Source organism: Carcharodon carcharias, chromosome 8 (genome assembly GCF_017639515.1).
Source record: "Carcharodon carcharias isolate sCarCar2 chromosome 8, sCarCar2.pri, whole genome shotgun sequence".
Lineage (NCBI taxonomy): Eukaryota > Metazoa > Chordata > Chondrichthyes > Lamniformes > Lamnidae > Carcharodon > Carcharodon carcharias.
In genome coordinates this window covers 151,980,368-152,003,300 of record NC_054474.1, presented here as the reverse complement: position 1 = coordinate 152,003,300, position 22,933 = coordinate 151,980,368, and the positions used below count along the sequence as shown (strand labels likewise).

The 22,933-nt window shown below is 41.5% G+C and overlaps 1 protein-coding gene across 4 annotated transcripts in view; it reads left to right on the top strand.

Annotated features, from left to right (window-relative positions):
- The first annotated feature begins 887 nt into the window (after window positions 1–887).
- The window catches only part of LOC121280796 (protein FAM102A-like), a 109,274-nt gene continuing 87,228 nt past the window's right edge, over window positions 888–22,933 (top strand). Inside the window, exon 1 of one of the 4 annotated variants that reach the window (XM_041193022.1) lies at window positions 888–1,430. In XM_041193022.1, coding sequence (XP_041048956.1) covers window positions 1,285–1,430 — 146 coding nt within the window. In that variant the 5' untranslated portion in view covers window positions 888–1,284. Of the gene's footprint in view, window positions 1,431–3,115; window positions 3,181–22,933 lie in introns of those variants that run through there. The other 3 variants (XM_041193023.1, XM_041193024.1, XM_041193025.1) reach the window with 3 other exon arrangements.

Below are 22,933 nucleotides of genomic sequence, written 5' to 3'. Positions count from 1 at the left end.
GCATACTGTATGTTTTCTTTAAACAATTGTCTTAACTTGCTCTGCCACCTTCAGTGATTAGTGCACATACCTTATCGTATATAACTTCTCCTCATTCTTCCCACCAGAATGAATCATTTTAAACTTCTGTGTATTAAATTCCATCTGCCCATTCCATCAGCCTGTCTACATTCCGTTGAAGTTTAACACTGTCCTCACAAGAAGTGATGACAAACTAACATATCCATTTCATGCCAATGAACTCTGCACAAGCACCTGAAGGATTTGGACACTGGCCTATCAGCTTCACCTAAACATCACAAATGGTAAATAAACAATAAACAGAATGCCAATGACATTCCTGGACAGGATGTCCTCTCCAGAAGTAACCAGTAATATTGATATCACAACTACAAGAGCCAATCAGGTACGAAGCTAAGGTAACCAATCAGATCCGAAAACAACCTAACCAGTCAGACACCCGGAACCGTGTTCAACCGGTCGACGACGCCGTATCTGAACACGGGTAGGTCTTAGCCAACTGTCGTCGGCCTTTTATCTTTGAGGGGCGTACGGGCCAATGAAATGGTTTGTTTCATACGGCGCCTGCGCCGGTAACCAATCATCATCGTTCCCTGTTGATTGTTTTTGAAGGGAGACCGGTCGCAGCCAATCAGAGGTGTCGTTAATGGTGGGGGTGGGGGGGAGGGGGAAGGGGAGGCCGTGCGGCCAATGGGCGTCGCGCTTTGATTGGAGCGGCGGCCGGAGTGGCTGACAGGAGGCGCTGTGGGCGGGGGCGGTGTTGGCGGCGGCTGCTGCTGCTGGTCACTGACTGAGTCCGTGAGGGGAAGCGAAGGGGAAGGAAAGCATTTGAAATAACTCCCGGGGCGGCGGGGTCATTGCCCCATTAAATTAAATTAAAACAAATAAACGCCCCCGGCTCAGCGGCCGGAGAGAAGCCGCCCCCCCCCCCTCCCCTCTCCTCCATCCCCGCTGGAGTGTGGCCCATGAGGAGGGAAACAGCCCCGCTCGGCGCCCATGCCCAGCTCCCGGGAGGACGGATGCGGCCCGAGCGCCGACCCCTGCGTCCCCGGGCCTGACTCCCGTCCGACCTCGGCGGCGGCGGTGGTGCCGCCGGCGGGCTTGGCTCCGGCCTCTAGCCGCCCCGGGCCTCCCCCGTCCGGCTGCTGATCTCGGTCTCCGACTCTCTCTCTCTCTCTCTCAGTCTCTGTCTCTCTCTCTCCTCCTGGTCGCCGGATTACTGAGAGGTGGGTGGCCCGCTCCGCCCGCCCCGGCCCCAGGTCCATGGCTTTCATCATGAAGAAGAAGAAGTTCAAGTTCCAGACGCTCTTCAGCCTGGAGGAGCTGGCCGCCGTCCCCTTCGTCAACGGGGTGCTCTTCTGCAAAATCCGCCTCTTGGACGGAGGGGACTTCACCCAACTCTCGACCAGGTAAACCAAAAATAAATAAATAACCTAAAACCCTTCAGGAACCCTCCCCCACCCCCCTCCCCCCTTATATCACCCCTGGCTGCAACCCAGGGGCAGGAAGGTACCCCTGAGGCTGCTGAGGAAAGTTGTGCTCCCCCCCCCCCCCCCCCCCCAAGCAAGGATGTCTTTCTGTTTCCAAACCGGTACAAGTCCCAGAAAATTAGTTTCTGTTTAGAGAGGGCGATTTTTGTTTAGACGACTGGGACATGGGGTGGGGTGAGGTGGGGGCACACGGGTGCCTACCCTCCACTGTCGTTTGTAGAAGCTGCAAAAACCCTGCCTTGTGGCTCTGCGCTGTGCTGGTTTGATGTGGCCAGAGAGAAAAGTGTCTTTTTTTTGCGCAGTTTTAATTTTGCATGTGGCCGTTCCGGCTCACTCTGCAGCAGCCATCAGCAATGCAAATTGAATGCTGAACTAAACTTGTACAAGCCTGGAGTATTTAATCCTAACTCTGGGCTGTGCTCCAGTCAAGGCCACTTGAGGTCCGCTTAGTTCTGGGCCTGAGAAGGCTTAGCAGAGAGAGAGGGAGGGAGAGAGAGTCACAATACCGGTGGATTAATATCCCAGGGCAAAGCAGTGAACAAAGATTGGGAAAACTTGGGGATTTCTGTCTGGGAAGGACGTATCTGGGAGTGGTCTCATTGAGGGATATAAGATGGTAAAAGTAAATCTGCAAAATGGCTTAAGTTAAAATGTAGGAATAGAACAAAGGGGACACGGGGTCAAACAAGCCAAAGGCAAATTTAAATGGAAAAAATGCTGGAAGTACTCATCAGTTTTGGCAGCATCTGTGGAGAGCAAAACAATTAACTTTCAGCTTGCTGACCTTTCAACAAAACAGTGCACTGCCAGTGTACTTTCAGCTAGTGGAGCAAAATCTAGGATTATATAGTAAAACTTGAATTTCTGAGCTCAACCTCAAGATGCCCAAAAGCCCTTTAAAATCAATGGGATACTTTTGAAGTACAGTCATGATTGTAATATAGAAAATATGATGGCTTATTTATGCACAACAAGATCCAACAAACATTGTGACAATCTGCTTGTGATTGGTGGTTCATATGACAATTAGGGTATTATCTGAATATTTTAAAAAAGATTATCTAGATCACTCCCAGGTACCCATTTTCTATTACCTACATGTTCTGGAAGGGAATTTGTCTAACTATCAGTTCACTTGCTGTATTTGCAGATTTAATCTTTTGTCCCTTTAGTTTCCTTAGCATGTGTCTGAAGTACTTGTGGTTAGAATGTCACATTTCTGTTGAAAAGGTTGAATGACCTGATGAGATCTTTGAGTTTAGGAGGGTGTTTGATATGGCAGACACAGAAGACATTTCTGCTTGTGGGAGACACCAAAACTAGGGTCCACTAATAAATCCAATAGGGAATTCAGGAAAACCTTCACCCAGAGAGCAGTTGAAATGTGGAACTCACTACCATAAGATGTAGTTGAGGCGGATGGTTTAGATGCATTTAAGGGTAAGCGTGAGGGACACGGGGGAGAGAAAGGAATAGGAAGTTATGCCGATCGGGTTAGTTGAAGAGGATGGGAGGAGGCTCATGTGGACCATAAATAACACTAGCATAGACCAGTGGAGCCAAGTGGCCTGTTTCTGTGCTCTGTTCTTTGTAAATTGGACTGTGTTGGAAATCCGGAGGTTTTTTTTCACAGATTGCTGCCTCACCAGTGATATTATGGCGTCAACAGGCAAGTGAGATAAAGCTGATTGGGACCACCTCCAAAACTCGAGCTTTTATATATTTTTGACTTGGCTAGATATAAATCCTTTACCCCTCTTACTCTGTTTCTTGAGGGTGGTAGTTTATTTTAGCAAAGGGCAATGCAATTTATTAGGTGCAGGAAGCTTTTCAGTGACAATTCTAAATGCATCAGTCTAGATATTTATAATTATTTGACCATGAATGCATCACAGCTATGCTCAGTTATGTGCACTCAGTGATCCTGGCTGATTTATTTCCCTGTCCAGCTTTTGGATGAAATGAAACAAAACCAAATGCAGCACACACCATTGTCACTTCAATTGGCATGGCATGACATAATTGAACCCTGGGTCCCTCTGCTCTGTATTGTTCTGTGTCGCAGTAACATTTACCCTCTGTTGGGGAGCTCAGAGAATGAAGCTGGGCTAAGTGCACTGTTATCTGTTGCAGCAAACATTTTAGATGTCTTTTATACAGACTTGAGAGTTGCGTTCACTGAGTGATTTTACCAATTGCATTTGAAAACGTTGTGTGGTTTTCAAGCAAGTTTTCAAACCTACGCTTATCTCCCACATGCGTTACGTATATACTTTGTCCTTGAACCTGTTGATACTTGTTCAAGTCCGACCTTATGAATTAGTTTTCCCTTAAATCCTTTTGCAATAAAGTACATTGCTTTGAATTTTTTTAGAGTTCAGAAATGGCCTGATTTTGAGTTATGGCTCAGTTTTGTCTTTTTGTAGTTAGCAGTAGAAGTCAGATTGTGATGGTATTATGTTCTGTTACAGTTATAAGGAAATCAGGACTATTTGATATTACTCTCTGTTGTCTGAGTGAGTTTTTTTTGTGCTGTGCTGCAGAAAATGGAAGGTTTTGAATAACTTGCCAAAATATATTGGAAAGGAACTCTCCTTGTCAATGCTTTCTGCCAGATTAATGTCTAGGAATGTAGGCAAAAATATTTTGCAAGCCAGAAATTCTCCAGTTAAATCTGTTAAATGCAAGTGATTTGCATTCTGAGTTTCTTAATTGATAACTGAATAAAACAGGTTACAACAAATGATGCGGTTCTTTTTCCATGAGCCAGTGAATGGAAAAAATTGCATGTCAGCAGTATTGGCCTTGTTGGTTTTCATTGAGTGAACGATGTTAGAACAGTAACGAAGGATGTGGTGCAGTTGTAGTTTCTGATGTGAAGCAAAGCTGTGGCAGAATCAGAAAAGTGTTGCTGTCTGTTCAATACATCAGCAAGTCACTGATAGTGGTGAACTTCTACAGTCAAAGCACAGTTAAAACTATATATTAAAAACATTGAAATGCTCTCCATTCTTATTGTGGTTCTAGGCTGCTATCTCACTATTTTCAGTACCAAAGCACGGTTAAATTGTTCCAGATATTGCATTGCACATGTAATTTTCATGAACAGTATTGAAGCAATTTCATGGGATTTTGTTTTGTGTTTTTTTTTTGTCAGACTGAAATGCAGTCTCCTCAGACTATCCCATCCTGGAATAGCTTGGTTTTTAGGTCCGATTTGTGACGATTTTACCATTTGAGTTTAAGTTTTCAAACTGGAAAAAATAGAACATGAAGTGGTTTTCATGACATGCTCAACATGAAAGGAGTGGTGCTGTTCAGAGTGATTACACCTTGTAGGCCAAACCCATTAGAAGCAAAACAATTACTCTTAAATTAATTAAACAAGTTGTAACATTGAAGCTGTGGGATTACTTGTTCAGGCCTGCAGAAAGGTTTCCTGAGGGATCTCTTGCCCTTTGCATGACATGGATCAGGTAAGTTTGCAAGGACACTATTGAGGAGTACAGTTAAGAGTTCTGTAAGGAAAAAAAATAAAGACTGACTGACTTGCATTTATAACTGTGTAATGTCCCAAAATACTTTACAAGCAAAGGAGTGCTTTTGAAGTGTAGTCAGTTATAATGTAGGAAATGTGGCAAACAATTTGTACATAGCAAGCTCCCACAAACATTAACTTGAGAATGATCAGATGACCTGTTTCCGTGGTGTTGAATGAGGGATAAGAAGAGGCCAGGACACCCTGAAGTGCTCCAGTGCCCTTTGAAAGAGTGCCATGGGATCTCTTATACCTACCTGAGAGGACAGAGGGGCTGTAGTTTACCATCTTAACTAAGCACCTCCGACAGGTCAGTGCTTCTGCAGTATTGCACTGAACTGCATTAAAGTGGCTAAGTGATTTTATTTCTCCTTCTGCTAAATTCAGTGCCAAAGCTTGGAACAGCAGAGCTATTACCTGGAGATGGAGAAATTCAGAATGCAAATCTCTTGCATTTATCAGATTTAGACAGGTAGTTTCAGTCTTGTTTAAAAAATCTACATTCCTTTCATACATGCAGTGGGGCAGCCAGGATATTCACTTTCTCCATTCACCACCTGTATTTACTGCAAATGAATGGTCCTGTAAAATGACACTTGAGGGCACACTGCTCTATTTATGTCCTTTATATTTTTTTACGCTAGAGTTGTGTCACTTTTATTTCTCCCTCACCTATTCTTGTAACTTTATTTAATGATCTCTGAAATGTTCTCTTGCTTGACCGGGTGTGCAGGTGCTTCCTCTGCTGATGTTTGTTCTTGAATCAATTGGTGGCAGCTGGGAGCAGGAGGGTGCATTGCATTGAGATTTTATTTTATTTTTTTCTTTTCATTCCATTCCTATAAGAAAAAGTACCTGGGAGTGGGGGAGGAGGATTAGATGTGTTGACGTGTAAACCATCTCTTGCCACAGCATTCTAGTACAACACATTGCACCCTTTATAACACATCTTTCGAACACCAGCAATTGGATTTAATTTTTTTAACTTTGTGGGTCATAACATGCTCTTGCAATTAATTTCATCAGGTTTTGCAAAAGTTGCTGAGTAATAAAAGGATACGTTTCAGTATAAAATACATAGCTTAATAGTTACTGTCTGCATTACTGCCCTTTACTTCAGTTTCCTGTACTGCTGGACTTCACATTCCTCAGCCTGAGGCAGTTCATCAAACATTTTTGATTGAAGGGCCCGTCTTCAAATGGATTAGTAATCATGGGCCACCAGTCTAAATTAAGATATATAAAAGTGCTGCATATAAAGCAAGCATTAATAATGCTTTTACCAAAACAGGTCTTTTGTGCCACTCTGTGCTTCTCTATGTACACGCTCCTCCTACCTACTCCTTGCTGTACTTTTAGCAACTGCACACTGCACTTTCACATTTTGCAGACTGGTTGGAATGTCTCTACAGACTCCTGGGGTTCTTGGACCCCAAATTGAGAACCACCGTTCGAGTGTATATAAAATTTATTAGTATGAGTAGTGAACGTGCAATGGGCAGATTGGGGAAGTGAGAGTTTTGGCAATCTTGGGCTTTTGTATTTTTTTAGATATCCTGTCGAGCATTTAATCATCCTGGTTGGTGCAAAAATGACTCTGACTCTATAACTGCTCAGAGTTTGCAAAACTGTTGAGGAAGTGATCTATTGTATCTTGTCATTTTATAATGAACCTTGCCCCACTAAATTCATAGGAATATAGGAGCAAATTTACTGTTAAATCAGCTGGATTACAATTCCTAGCAAAATAGCATTGCTCTTAGTCTTTTGGACTACACACTCTACCAGAGCTCCCCCCTACCAAATAAAAACCCTATCTTTAGGCAGTATTGAGTTTTAACTTTTTCTGGGAATATATAGTGATGATTCTTGTGTTTTAATACATAGATGAAACCAATAAGATGGAATAGTGAGAAAAAAAATCAGATTGCCAAGCCCATTCCTCCCAGACGCGTGTTTTCCTGTCTCAGTTCCTTCGGACACATATTTAGTCTCATGAGGAAATGATCTGTTTAAATATTTTTTGATTCCCAAAGGTAATTGGTCAAAACTCCAGAAAATTCATCCACCCTCATAACTCTACTGTTTAGCTCAAGCTTACTGTTCCCTTTCCTATAGACAAGCACAGCCAAGTTCTTATCCCTCTGGCTCCAGCAGGGCACAAACTGTTGGCCTCTGTGGAGTAGTTGATCTTGGTTTATACCTATTCTTAGAACTTTGCTTTTGCTGGAGGGTCTGTTCCTGCAGGTTGAGCAGAGTTAATATTTCTTCCAAATGTTTTCTACATTACAACAGTGACTGTGTTTCAGAACTGCTTCAGTTGTAAAGTGCTCTGCGATTATGAAAGGTGCTATATAAGAGCAAGCCTGTTTTTTGTAATACCCAGTGTTGTTTGCTCCTTAAACCCTTGTCCTGTGCTTCTCTGCTCCCAACCTGTTTTAAGCTTACATAATTTAAGATTCTTATTATTTTAAATATATGTACAGTGCCCTTCATTTTATTTGTATTTTGAGTCTTATTTTCTAAAATGAGTTTGTTTCTGAACCCTGTTCAACATGCCTGCGCCTCAGTACTGGACTTTCAAATTCAACATGCCTGTGCCTCAGTACTGGACTTTCAAACTCGCAAGTCCAGTCTAAATCCCATCACAGCTTCAGAAGAAATACTACCATGGGAGTTACCACGTTATCACCAACTGGTTTACCGGCTCCTTGCCAGCCACAACCAGTCTGGCCTTAATGTGGTTCCAGTCCACACTCGCTTAAAGCCTAATACCCAAAAAGTGACTGAGTGAACCACTTACATGTACAGTCGCTATGGAGCACCAATGCCTTCCCAGGGCAACTAGGAAGAGGTAATAAATGTGGCTTTGCCAGTGCTAGTAAGGACTATTTTTAAAAGACCTTCTCATTAGATGCTCAATTTCACACACTGTCTGAAATCTAGCTTTAGCAGTGATCTTTGGAAAGTTAGAATAATCTGTTTGGAGTTGTAATCAAATGCCCTTGATCTATTTTTATATATTATTGATTTATTCCTTTTTTGATAACAGCTCTGTGTTGATCACAGACCTTGTGAATGTCACATACCATTTCCTAATATTTACTGATATGCAGTAACTATAGATTTGCGCGTTACATCATGTTTTCATGTCATTTTTTTTGTTCCTGATTATATACAAATTATAATCTGCTTAAAATATCAGTTTGGAAGCACTACAATTTGCCAGTGCTGTTTGTATAAAAGCAAGGCATCATTTGAGATGAAAGATTATTGCCGGTGTCCTTTCTCTGAGGAGAACTCTTGATGCCATGTTTCAATGAAAGGAGGATTTATTATCCGAATCGAGTCCCTTCCAAAATCGGACCTCATCTGCGTACTTGCTTTCTCCTGTTCCTTGCATTTACTGTAAGGTATATGGATAAAAATGTGCATTTGCTTTTCATTAGACTACATACCAAGCAGGTAAACGTATTTGGCCCACAACAGTAAGATGTTCTTGCAGAACCACTTCATAACAAATCTATTAAACCTACAATTTTTATTTTCTGTTTTCCCTCCCCGGTGCTAACTCATACAAGGGTGTAGCCCCCATGTGTAGGCAAATACTGCCGCCTTCAAATTGTTATCCTACACACATGAGGCTAGAGAATGATCACTGGGAGGGGAAGTGCGGAGAGCTGAGCCCTGTCCTTAACTTGGAGTGTGTGTGTAACGTAACACATTCAGGCTGAAGGCAATGAACAGCCATCAGAATTGAAACTGTGGCAAGGTCTATTTAATTTCCTGTCCCTAGCTTAAGGATGTGGAGAATAGTTGTAAGCATCTTCACCACTGTTGCTGCTGATATCGGCTCTATCTTCCCACGTGAAAGATCAAGCTCTGTATGACAGAAGCTAGGGCACTTACCCATAGACATAAACAATTGCAAATAGTAGCTCTCATCTCGGAAACAATCAGAAAGAACGCGCATTTATATAGCACCTTCCATGACCTCTGTGCTTTGCATCCAGTGAGGTGCATGAAGGTATTATTTTTCAGTAACAGAGATTTACTTTCATGTAGAACTGTATGAAGACATTTGGTTGTGTGTACATGCTGAGTCATTACACTTGATTCTGCTGAAATTGAGGTTATTTTTGTAACCACAGAACACACAAGCAATGGTGGGAAATGTGATATTAATTCTGGGGCTTTTAGTGGATTGTCACGCATACTTTCCAATCTGTTGAAATGTTGATGAATGTTAATTTGGATGACCTAGCTTCTTGCAGTGCTTTGCATACAGGTACAGTTTGTGCAGTGTCTCAATTTTAGAACTTGCGCTGTGCATTTTCTACATGTTCACAAATGAATTATGATGAAGGATCCAAATAATTAATTGCAATATGCCACCACTATTTAATCTATCAAAATCCAGATCCAAAATTAACACTAGATAATTACTGTATTATGTTGATGAAGTATTTTAATTTTGTTTTTAAGTTCAAACCACTTGGCTGAACTGTGGTTAACGGATATATCACTGAATCTAGTCTGCGGCCCAGTTTATGCACTTGAACCTAACCAGGATCTTTCTGAGCACTGAATAATGCAAAACTCTAAAACTTAAATTCACTGATATTTGTATTTTACATTTCAAGCTGTTTTGCTGTTTGTATTCATTGTGTTATGTGGTTTTAGCCATCGTGCAAAAATAGGAAAAAGATGCCCACCTAATTGTTTGTGCTCTTTTCAAACATGCATAAGGGTTAGCTTTATTTACTAATAACTTGTTTTCCTATTTTAACTCTGAACTTTTCTTCAGTTGCTACTCATTTATGGTTTAGCTTGATGAAAAATGCAGAAATTGAAATGGGAAGCAAGGGAGGATGATGGAATGTAACATGCCATTAAGCTTTTTACCACTTGTATTAATAACTATCACATGCCTGGAAAGATGAACAAGGGTACTTGCAATAGGTAACCACCTGTCAGGAGACTAAGTCCATCCTAACAGTTTAGTGCTGTTATATTAAACAGCCTGCCTTATTTTTGCTTGAATTTTACAAGTGAAATTGGAAACTTTGTGTAGTTTTAATGCTCGGGAGTAGCTCCCAAGATATTTTGGGTAATGAGTGTCTGATTCCTTCAAGAAATAGTGCACTTAATTGGCATGGGTGGTAATATCTTCCGCCTGGATGTACAATTCTAATTAGTTTACTTCAGTTGGAAGACAAATCTTGCATTTTTGTCAAGGTAATATTTTGAATGTGGGTAAAAATACAGAGTAGTGTGCACGTTCAGTCCATTTGCAGCCTGACTTGATTTCCCATGCAACACCAAATGATGGGTAAGGTATTGCAACTGTCAATTATGCCATTGTAGAAAAGGCTAGACAGTGTAATACTCAGCTTGCATTTTATTATGATGACATTTACGTTTTAAAAGACATCTGAACACAGGTTATTTGCTTCTAAATAGAGTATTAATACTCCATACTAATTTTAATTCAAGACAGTCTAACTTTGAACTTTCCTGTGATTATTGCCTTGACACAATCATGGGTTGTAGGCAGGATGAGGTAGGGTCTATCAAATTCTAATCAAGTACAATTTCTTTTATGTTTCATTCTCTTTTCTCATCCCTTTGCAACCTTTTATTATCCTACTATTTGGAAGGTAGAATGGTGTGGGCAATGTACACTACTTCAACTTTCATCAGCGCTGCTTCGCCATTAGCCAATTGAAGGTGCAGTTCAAATGCAGTGAGATTGGTAATACCAGTATTTCTTCACTGTAATGTAATGGTAAGTTTTCTAATTGAGGTCCGCATTGTATTCGTACAGCTGAAGGAGTTAAATGGAAATGATCAACAACTCTTTGCTGGATTATCCTAATCTAATTGCTTAGAGATTCATGGAAAAATCTTGTGCGTTTTAGAGTTCTTTGGGGATTACTGCCTGTTTGATTTATTTTATAATATGTCCATATGTAGTTCGTCAAGAAAAACTCTTGGTCAGCAGCAAAGGGAATAATTGAACCCAACAAGCAGAGATGTTTTTGAGAGCTTTGCAATGGGAGTGGAACAATTTGTGCTGTTAACAGGAAAATTATTCTGGACAGAATCCAACATTTACAATGTCTAAATATCAGTCCCAGATGATTGCGAGGTTAGCAACTTGTTAGCAAAACCACTTTTTTCTCTCTGTTTAAAAACTACCCCCCCCCCACCCCCCCCCACCACCCACCCAATCACAATCTGCCTTCCAGTGTAGTTTCTGTGCTTGGGAGTGAGTTGTTTATTTTTGATAATTGAGGATAAGTTCAGAAATTGGGAGCAGGGAGTAAAATACAGATATAATTTTCTAAAATTGGACTGAGTTAAGGAGTATTGAAACTTAAGCGAAACATTATCCACTATTCCTAAAAATGCTATTTCATTTTGTAAAATTGACTATTTAATTTGTGTTTAGTTGACTGTCACAAGTTCATAGCTTTTTAGTTGAATAACATGAATAACATCACTTAAATGAAGTGCATCTGTAGGTTATGATCAGAGTTTGAATCAAAAAAGGGAAGTGAGTTCATCAATTGAAGTGGAAAGAGTGCCGTATAAAATCTGAATGTTGTGTCATATGATCCTGCATTTAAAAACATATAAATTCAGATAAGATCTCATATTCTTTGTTTTCTATTTATGATCTGGAACTGTAATGTGCTTATAGAGGAGCATGGTCGATGTTTTGAACCACCTCACCTGCCCAGTGTGGACCTCTTTTCCCTTCCCCTCAAAAGATAAAGATTTAAAAAATTGGATGCCATCAAATTGCTGGATGCCATTAAATGTAAGCACTGAAATAGGGGTGTTATTGCACAGCCCTGTAGGTAGGAAGTATAGTTTCATGTAAAATTGTTTTACACATTTCGTGAATACTACCCCAGTTTCAATGGTGAAACTTCTGTTAGAAAAGACACTCAAGTTGGCAAAAAGGGAAGTGGTGTAGTGGGTTAGACCTTTACTCTTCACCTTGAGGTTTATCTTTGAATTTAGCCCAAAATGATGGGACAAAAATCTCCTGACTGTTGGGTGCCTTATGTTTTAGGTGAAATCTGCTTGCACAGTCACAATTGACCTCCAGATGAACACAAGCTCATGCATAAAACAATCCTTAACTTTGCAACTTTGATGCCAATTATTACTATTAGTCCAAAAGTAGGTGCCAGAAATGGAAAACTGTCAAACCACTGGACAGATGCCCATGAGGTTGGGTGGAATTTTACCTGAGTTCTTAACCTACATTTAAATGTGCTGTGCCTAACTTGGTCGTGATGGGGATATTGGGTACCTGGGGGAGAAAAACCTTCAATCCTCAACATGACCATCATTCACATTCACATAGGATCCTTAAACATTTTGAGAGTTGTATAAGACCTTTAGAAGTTTGAGATGTTTTGATTCAGAGACGGTCTTATTCCAGGTGAAATATTTTCTAAAACAATTTCTACATTTTCGGTCCTGTCTTTTCCCTTTATTCCTATGCTTTGCACCATACCGTACTTCTACGTTCCTGCTAATATGTTAGATTGTGTTGGTTGGAGGTTTGCAGAAATGGTTGGGTGCCTGTGCCTGATTTTGAAAGCTGAAATTCTGCCCTGGTTTTTGGGGTGGGGGAACAAGAGGTCGGCAGGGGAAGAGACTCTTGGCCTCACTTGGCTGCTCCCTCCTTTGGCATGGCTGAAGTTGGAAATGTGCCAAAGAGGGGATGGTGGGTGTGAATTGAAGCATTGATATAGTGAGTACATATTTTTCTCCAGAAATGTTTTCCTGTTGGTTTAAGATTGTAGCTGGGTCAAATGGATTAAGATTTAGGATGAAGGATGTTTGCATTACGTGTGCTCAAAAAGTTGGACTTGTGCAACCGTGTTAATATGCTTGGACTTGGTGACACTTTCAGAAGCTGTTTTACCACCCCTTTAGCACATGTCAGGAAGATGCAATAATGCTATTGGGATTTATTGTAAAGGGTGTGTGTGTGTGCGTTTGTTAGTTAATTGAATTAAAGTCAGCTAGTCTGAAGGCTTTGATATAAACATGGGGGAAGTTTGGAAACATGGGTGTCAAGGGAACTTTTGCATTTTTAAATAAACCAGGCTAGATTGTTTTCAGAGGAGGAGAGAAATGTGTCACCTAGCCAGGTGAAGTTTAGAAAGTGTTTCTTTTTACTAATGATTACTGATAAAACTTAGTGGTATGACAGATTTTTATTATCAGAAGTATGGAGTCCAAAGGCATAGTGAAACAATGCAAATTTGCATTCAAAGGGGGAAATATGTATAAAGGAGTGAAGGCTGAGTGTAAGGGTAGGCGTTTTAAGACCTTAAAAGTGTGAAAAGCCTTCAGCATCTATGCCTCAAGCTGCTATCTTCAAAGAACTGAAGTTAAGAGAAAACATTTTGAATTTGACTGGTTCAGGGTATCATTTTTTTGCCTGGGTCTTTTAAAATCTATGCCTTACTGTTGCCTTAACGAAAGTGTAACTGGGAGTTAAAATAATTGGGGGATTTAGAAGTTATAGTAGTATTTCATAGACGTATGTGCTTAAAATCATTTTCTTTTTAAGGTGGTGGTCTTAGTACTACTGAATTCAGGGCACGCATCTCAAAATTTATACAAATTGCAAAACAAGTTGTGGCAGTTGTTTCAAGTTTCCCTTTGGGATTTGAACAACTCGGCTTTTACCATTGGCTGTGCCATAACGCCTCCCTCTTGCCTCCCTCAAAAGGATTGTGTTGTTATCAGCCTGACAAAAGATGGCCATTATCATTTACCTTTAGCTTGATTTAGTTACTAGCTGTTATAGAAAAAAATAAAACACCGATAGCATGAAAGATATTGGTTTAAATTGCCTGTTTGATAGCATCACTTTTAAATGTAATGGATTGTCTTTTGTTAGGACTTTTGCAGAAGGTTTGGGGCAATGTGTAGTATTCAATGGTCTTTCAGTTTGTAATTTTTGTACTTGTAGTGCTTAGTAGGATGTGAGTGGATTAGAGCAAGATTGACATTTAAGCAATGCAATGCAGCATGGAATTGATTATCTACACTTGCAGAACAGCAGGTGCATAATAAAGATAACATGTCAGAAGGAAATGATGATGAAACCTTTTCACCTCTTTTAAAGGATTCTCCAAATTTGTTTTCTTTTCAACCAACTATATTTATCAATGCATTTGATGTCGAGTCATTTTTATTCACCTAAAATTTAGTTTGTTTTCCATCTTTTTATGTGTCGTTTTTTAATGAGGAATAGACAGTGGGGTCTTGGGGGGAAAATCTGGTTTTACCCTTAAGGTTTTTGTAATGTTGCTTTCCTATGTTGTACAGATGCTGAGAGCTGGGTTTAAAGAATGCTGTAATCTTTTCAACTTGCATTGTAGTTGATGCATTGTCTTATCTGAACTTGAGCCACTCTTTAATGAGTTTGGCAACCAAAGTTGTTGAAATGTTTAAGTTGTGCTGTTCAAGTGGTTAAGCCTGCTGAAAAGGAAAGGTATCTGGCTGTAAAGCCACCTGCCGCATCCAAAAATGATGATTGAAATGCAGGACTGATCACCCAGCGTTGTGGTGACCTCATGTTACATTGGAAAATCCAAAAGAGAAAGGCAAGGTGGTTCAGCCTGTTGAAAAGTTAGAAAGTGGGTGTTTTAAAATTAGATTGGCTGCTGTCTTCTCTCTCAAACCAGCTCTGATGTTTAATATTTTTAAAAAACATAGCTGGAAGTATACATTCGATCACTGTGTCTGTTGCTGTAAATCTAACATGCCACAGAATAAAAGTTTTATGTAATGTCCATCCATCAGTTGCACTGACCATGTATAATAACTGACTGTAACCTAGGTAGGCAACTATTTGCTGTTCCTGCAGTACTGTCGTCAGTTATCTGAATATGCTCAAAATTTATTTGAACTTGTCCTGAAGTTTTTTTTTAGTTTTTCTTGCTTTATCCATGATCAATAACTAGAGTTGAAAATCCTGTATTGGGACAGCTTTCACCTTTCAGTTTCATGTTCGTTTTGACTTTTACTTTTTTGTACAAGGCAACACAATGATGATTTTTTTTTTTTGTCTTTACCAGTTTAAACTGGTGTTCCCATGTCTGACAATTCAGCTGAAAGTAATTTTTCAGATTTTACCTTTCCCATGCAAGAATGAAGGGGAGTATTTCTTTCGCAGCCTCGGGAGATTCTAAATTGCTCAAACCCAATGAAGTACTTTTGTCATTTGTAGTCACTGTTATAATGTAGGAAAATGCAGCAGCCAATTTGTTCCCAGAAAGCTCCCACAATCAGCAATGAGATAAGTGACCGTGTAATCTGTTTTAGTAATATTTATTGAAGGACAATGTGTTGGTATCATAACTAAGGGAACCCCCTCCTTCTCTTTGAATTATAGAATGGGATGTCACCTGAGGGGTCCGTTTAATAGCTCGTCCAGAAGTACAGTACAGTTTGGTACTGAAATTGCTCAAGTCCTTCTGAACCTTCTGACTCAGAGGTAGGAGTGCTACCACTGAGCCCAGGCTAACAAATGCCTCTCCAAAATCGCTTGTTGGATGCCTTTTTCAAAATTCAAGAACTGAAATGTTTCCAGTCTGTCTTCTGTGTCCGTCCCAACCTCCAAACCATCTGCCACTGAAATCCTCAATCATGCTTTAGTTACTTCCAGGCTTGACTATGGTCTCCTAGCCATTCTCCATAATCTTCAGCTCATCCAAAACTCTGTGCCCTACTTAATCCTGCTTGGCATCACTCCTGTTCCCACTGACCAGAATTGGCCCCTGGCCTCCCGGTGCCTCAAAATTTAAAACTTGTCCCTTTGTGTTTGAACCCTTGGTCTCCTTGGCTATTGTTCAATATTGGTTATGCATGAGAGTCTACCATTCTACCAAAGCTCCTAGGTCACTTTCAAATTGCTGCTTTTTACTATTTACTATTTATGTAGTGCGTGGGTCAGTCATTTTTCTTGCTTGTGTGCAGGACTTTACACGTTGCATTCACTTTTGTCTCCCATTGTTCTGCGCATGTGTATTCTTTGTCTAATTCATGTGTTTCTTCAGCTGTCTAGGCCTTGTGCCCTTCCTACAGTTCCCTGTCTCTCTCCTGTGCCTTCCTCCTTTTCAGACACCTCTTAAAAGCTCATCGCAAAGCACAATAATGAGGATGCTGGAAATCTGAAATAAAAACAGAAAATGTTTTGAAATACTCAGGCCAGGCAGCACCTGCGGAGAAAGGACAGAGTTAACGTTTCAGGTCAATGACCTTTCATCAGAACTTAAACCTACCTCTTTGACCAAGCTTTTGGGTCATCTGACCTAACATCTCCTTATGTGGTTTGGTGACATGTTTTTCTTAACCCTCCTGTGAAGCGCATTGGGGTGTTTTATTGCGTTTAAGACACTGTATAAAAGTAAGTCTTTGTTTCCTAACTTGGCATAATATTCAAATTTGACCATTATTGATTATTCGACTATTGAGTTGCTGTTTGGATTGGAAGCAGGTGAGTTTTAGGCCAGCTTTAAAACAGGGTTTATACAGGCTCTGCTTGCAGCTATTACTAGTTAATTAGAAAACTGGCTTAAGCAGGTTTTCAGAGGCTAAATTCAGAGATAATAAAAACAGGCCATCTTACAGTGCTGACTTTGTCTGCACTGGAGTACTGCTCTGGGCTGCAGTAGAGTGCTTAAATTGGGGTTTGGTGAAGAGGAAACGAGGTGATCCTTTGAATGCCGTTAGTACGGTTGGGTAAGTATTTACTAATTTTATCACATAGTTTTTAAGGTCCTATTTTGTGGTTCATCATTTGTAAGGGCTATATTCTGTAACAACAAGCAGGGAAGAAGGGGCCCTAGAGTAATTGATATTAAGTATCTTCCAAAAAGTTTAATTTAATTTAAAGGGGTAAGTCATGGTAGGAGAGCTCAAAGCCATGGTGTGCCTCCCCCAGCTCTATGTGGGAAGCTGGGAACATTTCCAGTGCCTGGGGCCAGCATGTGTGCGGGAAGTGTCTCCAGCTGCAGCTCCTGGAAGCCCAGGTTTCGGAGCTGGAGTGGCGGCAGGGGACACTGTGGAGCATTTGCGAGGTGGAGAATATCGTGGATAGCACGTATAGAGAGGTGGTCACACCGCAGGCTGAGTCCACAGGCAGGAAGGGAATGGGTGCCCACCAGGCAGAGCAAGAGGACTAGACAGGCAGCGCAGGAATCTCCTGTGGCTATTCCCCTGCAAAACAGATATACTGCTTTGGACACTGTTGGGGGGGGGAATGGCCTCTCAGGGGAAAGCAGCAACAGCCAGATTGGTTGCACCACGGTTGACTCTGCTGCACAGGGGAGGAGTAAAAGGTGTGGGAATGCAATAGTTATAGGGGATTCAATTGTAAGGGGAATAGATAGGCATTTCTGTGGCCACAAACAAGACTCCAGGATGGTATGTTGCCTCCCTGGTGCTAGGGTCAAAGATGTCTCAGAGCGGCTACAGGGCATTTTTAACAGCCAGTGGTCGTGGTACACATTGGTACAAACAACATAGGTTTAAAAAAAGGGATGAGGTCCTAAAAGCAGAATATAGGGAATTAGGAAGTAAGTTGAAAAGTAGGACCTCCAAAGGCAGTGATCTCAGGGTTACTACCAGTGCCACGTGCTGATCAGAGTAGAAATAGCAGGATATATCGGATGAATACGTGGCTGAAAATATGGTGTGAGGGGGAGGCTTTCAGATTCGTGGGACATTGGGACTGGTTCTGGGGGAGGTGGGACCAGTGCAAACTGGGGGGGGTTACACCTGGGCAGGACTGGGACTTAATGCCTGGAGTATTACAAGTAAAACGGGTGAAGATTGACATGTGGAATTGTGATATTGTAGCCATCACAGAGACGTGGTCGAGGGAGGGGCAGGATTGGCAGCTCAACATCCCGGGAAATCTTCAGGTGAGACAGGGAGGGGGTAAAAGACGAGGAGGCATTGCATTATTAGTTAAGGAGTCAGTAACTGCAGTAGGAGAGATGATATCTTGGAGGGAGCATCGAATGAAGCTTTGTGGGTAGAGCTTAGGAATAAAAAAGGGGCCGCCACATTGTTAGGTGTTTATTATAGACTCCCAGATAGTCAGCGGGAAACTGAGGAGCAAATATGTACACAATTTGTGGAGGTGTGTAAAAACAATAACAATAGGGTAATTATATTAGGTGATTTCAACTTTCCCAACATTAATTGGGATAGATATAGTGTTAAGTGCTTGGATGGAGTGGATTTCTTGAAATGTGTACAGGAGAACTTTTTTAGGTCAATATGTAGAGGGTCCAGCAAGGGATGGCGCAGTGCTGGACCTAATTCTGGGGAATGAAGCCGGACAGGTGGCTGAGGTGATGGCGGGGGAGCATTTTAGTGATAGCGACCACAACATGGTACAATTTAAGCTTGTTATGGACAAAGAAATAGACAAGTTGCAAAAAAATGTTTTGGTTTGGGGGAGAGCAGATTTTAGTAAAATAAGGCAGGATCTGGCCAAGGTAGACTGGGAACAGCTACTTGTGGGAAAATCTACAGAAGAGCAGTGGGGTGTTCAAAAAGGCAATGGGGTGGGTACCGGCTCAACATGTTCCCTCTAGGTTGATAGGAATGAGTAACAAGCCCAGAGAACCATGGATGAGCAGAGATATTCAGGATACGATGAGAAGGAAAAGAAAGGCTTTTAGCAGGTACAAGGGGAGCAAATCAGCGGTGGCATTAGTAGAGTACAGAGAGTGCAGGGTGGAACTTAAGAAAGCAATTAGGAGAGCAAAGAGAGGATATGAGAAGCCTCCGGCTGGTAAAAGTAGGGAAAATCCCAAGATATTCTATAAGTATATCAATGGGAAGAGAATAACTAGGGAAAAAGTAGGGCCCATTAGGGTTCAAGGGGGCACTTTATGGGTGGAGCCAGAGGACATCATTAGAGTGTTGAACGAATACTTCACATCCGTCTTCATCCAAGAGAATGAGGATGAAGGTATGGAACTCGGGGAGCGAGACTACAAGGTTCTTGAGCAAATTAATATAGGGAGTGAGAAGGTATTGGAGGTGTTGGCAGGCTTAAAAGTGGGCAAATCTCCAGGTCCGGATGATTTGTGTCCCAGACTGCTGAGGGAGGCAAGGGAGGAGATCGCGGGGGCTCTGACCCAAATTTTTAATTCCTCTCTGGCCACGGGGGAGGTGCCAGAGGCCTGGAGAACAGCTAATGTGGTTCCGCTATTTAAGAAGGGTTGTAGAGGTAAGCCAGGGAATTACAGGCCAGTGAGTCTCATGTCAGTGATAGGGAAACTATTGGAGAAAATTCTGAAGGAGAGAATCTATCTCCACTTGGAGAGGCAAGGTTTGATCAAAGATAGTCAGCGTGGCTTTGTCAGCGGGAGGTCATGCCTAACAAATTTGATTGAATTTTTTGAGGACCAGGTGTGTAGATGAGTGTAGTGCAGTTGATGTAGTTTATATGGATTTCAGCAGAGCCTTTGACAAGGTCCCACATGGGAGACTTATAAAGAAGGCAAAACCAGATGGTGTATATAAATGTGAGGAAAAACTTTTTTTTACCCAGAAGGTGGTGATGGTCTGGAATGCGCTCACTGGGAGGGTGGTGGAGGTGGGTTGCCTCACATCCTTTAAAAAGTACCCAGATGAGCACTTGGCATGTCATAACATTCAAGGCTATGGGCCAAGTGCTGGTAAATGGGATTAGGTAGGTAGGTCAGGTGTTTCTCACATGTTAGTGCAGACTTGATGGGCCAAAGGGCCTCTTCTGCACTGTGTGAATCTGATTCTGTGTGAAAGTGGGAGCAGGATATTGAGTTGGATGCTCAGCCATGATCATAATGAATGGTGGAGTAGGCTCGAAGGGCTGAATGGCCTACTCCTATTTTCTGTTTCTATGACCAATTTGCATTGAGTTTGAAACATTGAGCCACTGGCTATGTACAGCTTCATGGTTAAAATTTACTTGTTTGCCAGATTCTTGGATTTTTTCCTTTCTCCTCTGACCCACCTTGGGTTCAAAACTACTCTTTTGCATTTTACTAGTTGCCCCTTTAGATTTTGTGATTTCAGTTTTGTTTAATTGGTCAATGTCTCCACTTGATACATGAGATTTTAAAAAAGTCATTTCTAGTTGGACCAGAACATGGCACTGTTTTCTCACACCCTCCCACCTGCATCCGTTATGAGCTGCCAGCTATTTCTTTCCCGATTGCATAGCAATGAGGCAATGGCATAGTGGTATTGTCACTGGACCAGTAATCCAGAGACCCAGGATAATGCTCTGGGGCCCTGGGTTCGAATTCAATAAAAATCTAGAATTAAAAGTCTAATGACCATGAAACTATTGTTGGTTGTTGTAAAAATCCATCTGGTTCACTAATGCCTTTTCGGGAAGGAAATCTGTCCTTACCTGGTCTGGCCTACATGTGACTCCAGAACCACAGCAATGTGGCCCTCTGAAATGGCCTAGCAAGCCACTCAGTTGTATCAACCCGTTAAAAAGTCTAAAAGGAATGGAACCATATGGACCACCTGGCATTGACCTAGGCACCAGAAACAACATGGCAAACTCAGCCCAGTCGACCCTGCAAAGTCCTCTTTACTAACAACAGGGGACTAGTGTCTCTCAGACTAGTCAAGCAACAGCCTGATATAGTTATACTCACGGAAACATACCTTACAGACAATGTCCCAGACGCCACTATCACCATCCCTGGGTGTGTTCTGTCTTACCTGAGGGTGAGGCAGCGGCACATTGTTATACACTCAGGAAGGAGTTGCTCTGGGAGTCCTCAAATCGACTCCAGAGCCTATGACACTTCATAGCATCAAAAATGGGCAAGGAATCCTCCTGCTGATCACCACGTACTCCCCCCCGGTGGGGACTTCAATGTCCATCACCAAGGGCATAGCTGCTCAACTGGGTCTGCGGCAGGTGGTGAGGGAACTAAAAGAGGGAAAAACACACTACATCATCCTTACAAACGTGCCTGCCCCAGATGCATCTGTCCATGGCAGTATCAGTAGGAATGACCACTGCACGGTCCTGTCTTCACATTGAGGATGCCCTCCATTGTGTTGTGTGGCACTAACACTGTTAAATGGGATAGATTTTGCACAGATCCAGCAGTGCAAGACTGGGTAGCCAATAGTAGAATAAGTAAAATTCAGGATACATGAGATCAGAATTAAAGAGCCTAGATAGCTTGGAGGTTTGTGAGGCTGGAGGTGATTACAGGGATAGGGAGAGGTGAGGCCATAGAGGGCTTTGAAAACAAGGATGAGAATTTTAACAACAAGGCATTGGCTTCTGGTCAAGTAATGTAGGTCAGTGGGCACGATTACAATACAATAGAGTTACATTTAAACTGAAGTGAAGCAATGTCTTTTTAAATATTTTACGTAAGTGGTTGTGAGGTGGAGATGTTGTTATGAGATTTTCATTTGTACCAGTTCCACAGTTAATATGAACGCAGTTCAAATCCTAAGTCAGGATACAGTCTGAAACTGAAGTGGAGTGGGATTCCCTGAAGCAGAGTCTAGCTCTGCTTTGGAATGAAGTCAGCCTGACTCCAGATTCACAATACCCAGTTTAATTTGTGCTATAAAGTGAAGATCATGTACATGTTATTTGCTGTTGTCCGAACAGTACTCTATCAGCGCACCTCCTTCTGGCACTAGGTCCTACTTGGGGGCCTCTCTCATTTGACAATAGTCTGGCAAAACTCTGGTTGTAATTAGCTATCCTGATCACTTTCCAGCATGAGCGCTCAAGAGGATTTGAGGGTGGGAGGGAGGAAAGTAGCCTTTGTAAGTAGCTTGAAACGTGGCGTTTATTTAGATAAAGATGGTGAGTTTGAAACACAGATGTTTTCATTTGGCTCCATTGATCCAGTGAGCCACATAAATTTAGGAGGGTAAAACTTTGTTTTCCCACATTTCCTTTACTTTTCCACCCAGAGACATCTCAAAAAGATTGTGTGTGGATCCTGCAAAGTATTGGATGAAACTTGGTAACTGTAAAGTGTGCAGTGAGAAACTATGTATGTTCCATATAGTTAGTTCATTTTATGACTCTTTCTCTGCTGAAATAGTGCAGCATTGTGATTTTTTGTTCAAATTTTTATTTTTTCAAGGTATGTATTTCCTGAGCTGTTCAGAAAAAGACACCCCACTCCTCTTAAAGCAGTCATAAATCAAAGTGAATAAAAATCTGCAAGTACTGGAAACCTAAAACCAAAAGTGCTGGAAACACGCAGCCAATCAGTCAGTATTTTTGGAGAGCGTGCAAGTTGATGCTCTGGTAGAGAGCCTTCATTAGAACAGTTCTAGTGATGGGTTACACCCAAAATGTTCATGTCTGTCTTCTCCACCAATGCTGACTGATCAGTCATGTGTTTCCAGAAATCTGTTTTTTGTTTAATATGCCAGTGATTGTCCAAGAAAACTTTAGCTGCCTAAAACTGCACATGATTTTGAAGAAATGGCATAATTATTTTAGCTGTTATCTTTTCATTAAATGTGTTTTAATCAGCTTTTTCTTACTCAACTATTCGTTTAACAAAACTTGAAAGAAGCAAGGTGTGCCCAATTTGCTGCATCTTAAGCTTCTCAAATCTGCTATTAACTATCCAGTTGGGAATTTGGTTAGTTTGACTTGCAGGCTAAAAAATCTATTCACATTAATTTGAAACCTCTTCAATAGTGTGGTTTGCCTTGAGAGGCTCAAACACTAAGGATACCTACTCGGGAGGACCCTACAGAATTTTTGGGGAGGGGACAGTCTTTTTCAGAGCTGACAAACTCCATGGAATGGCAGTGACGTGACCTTGCC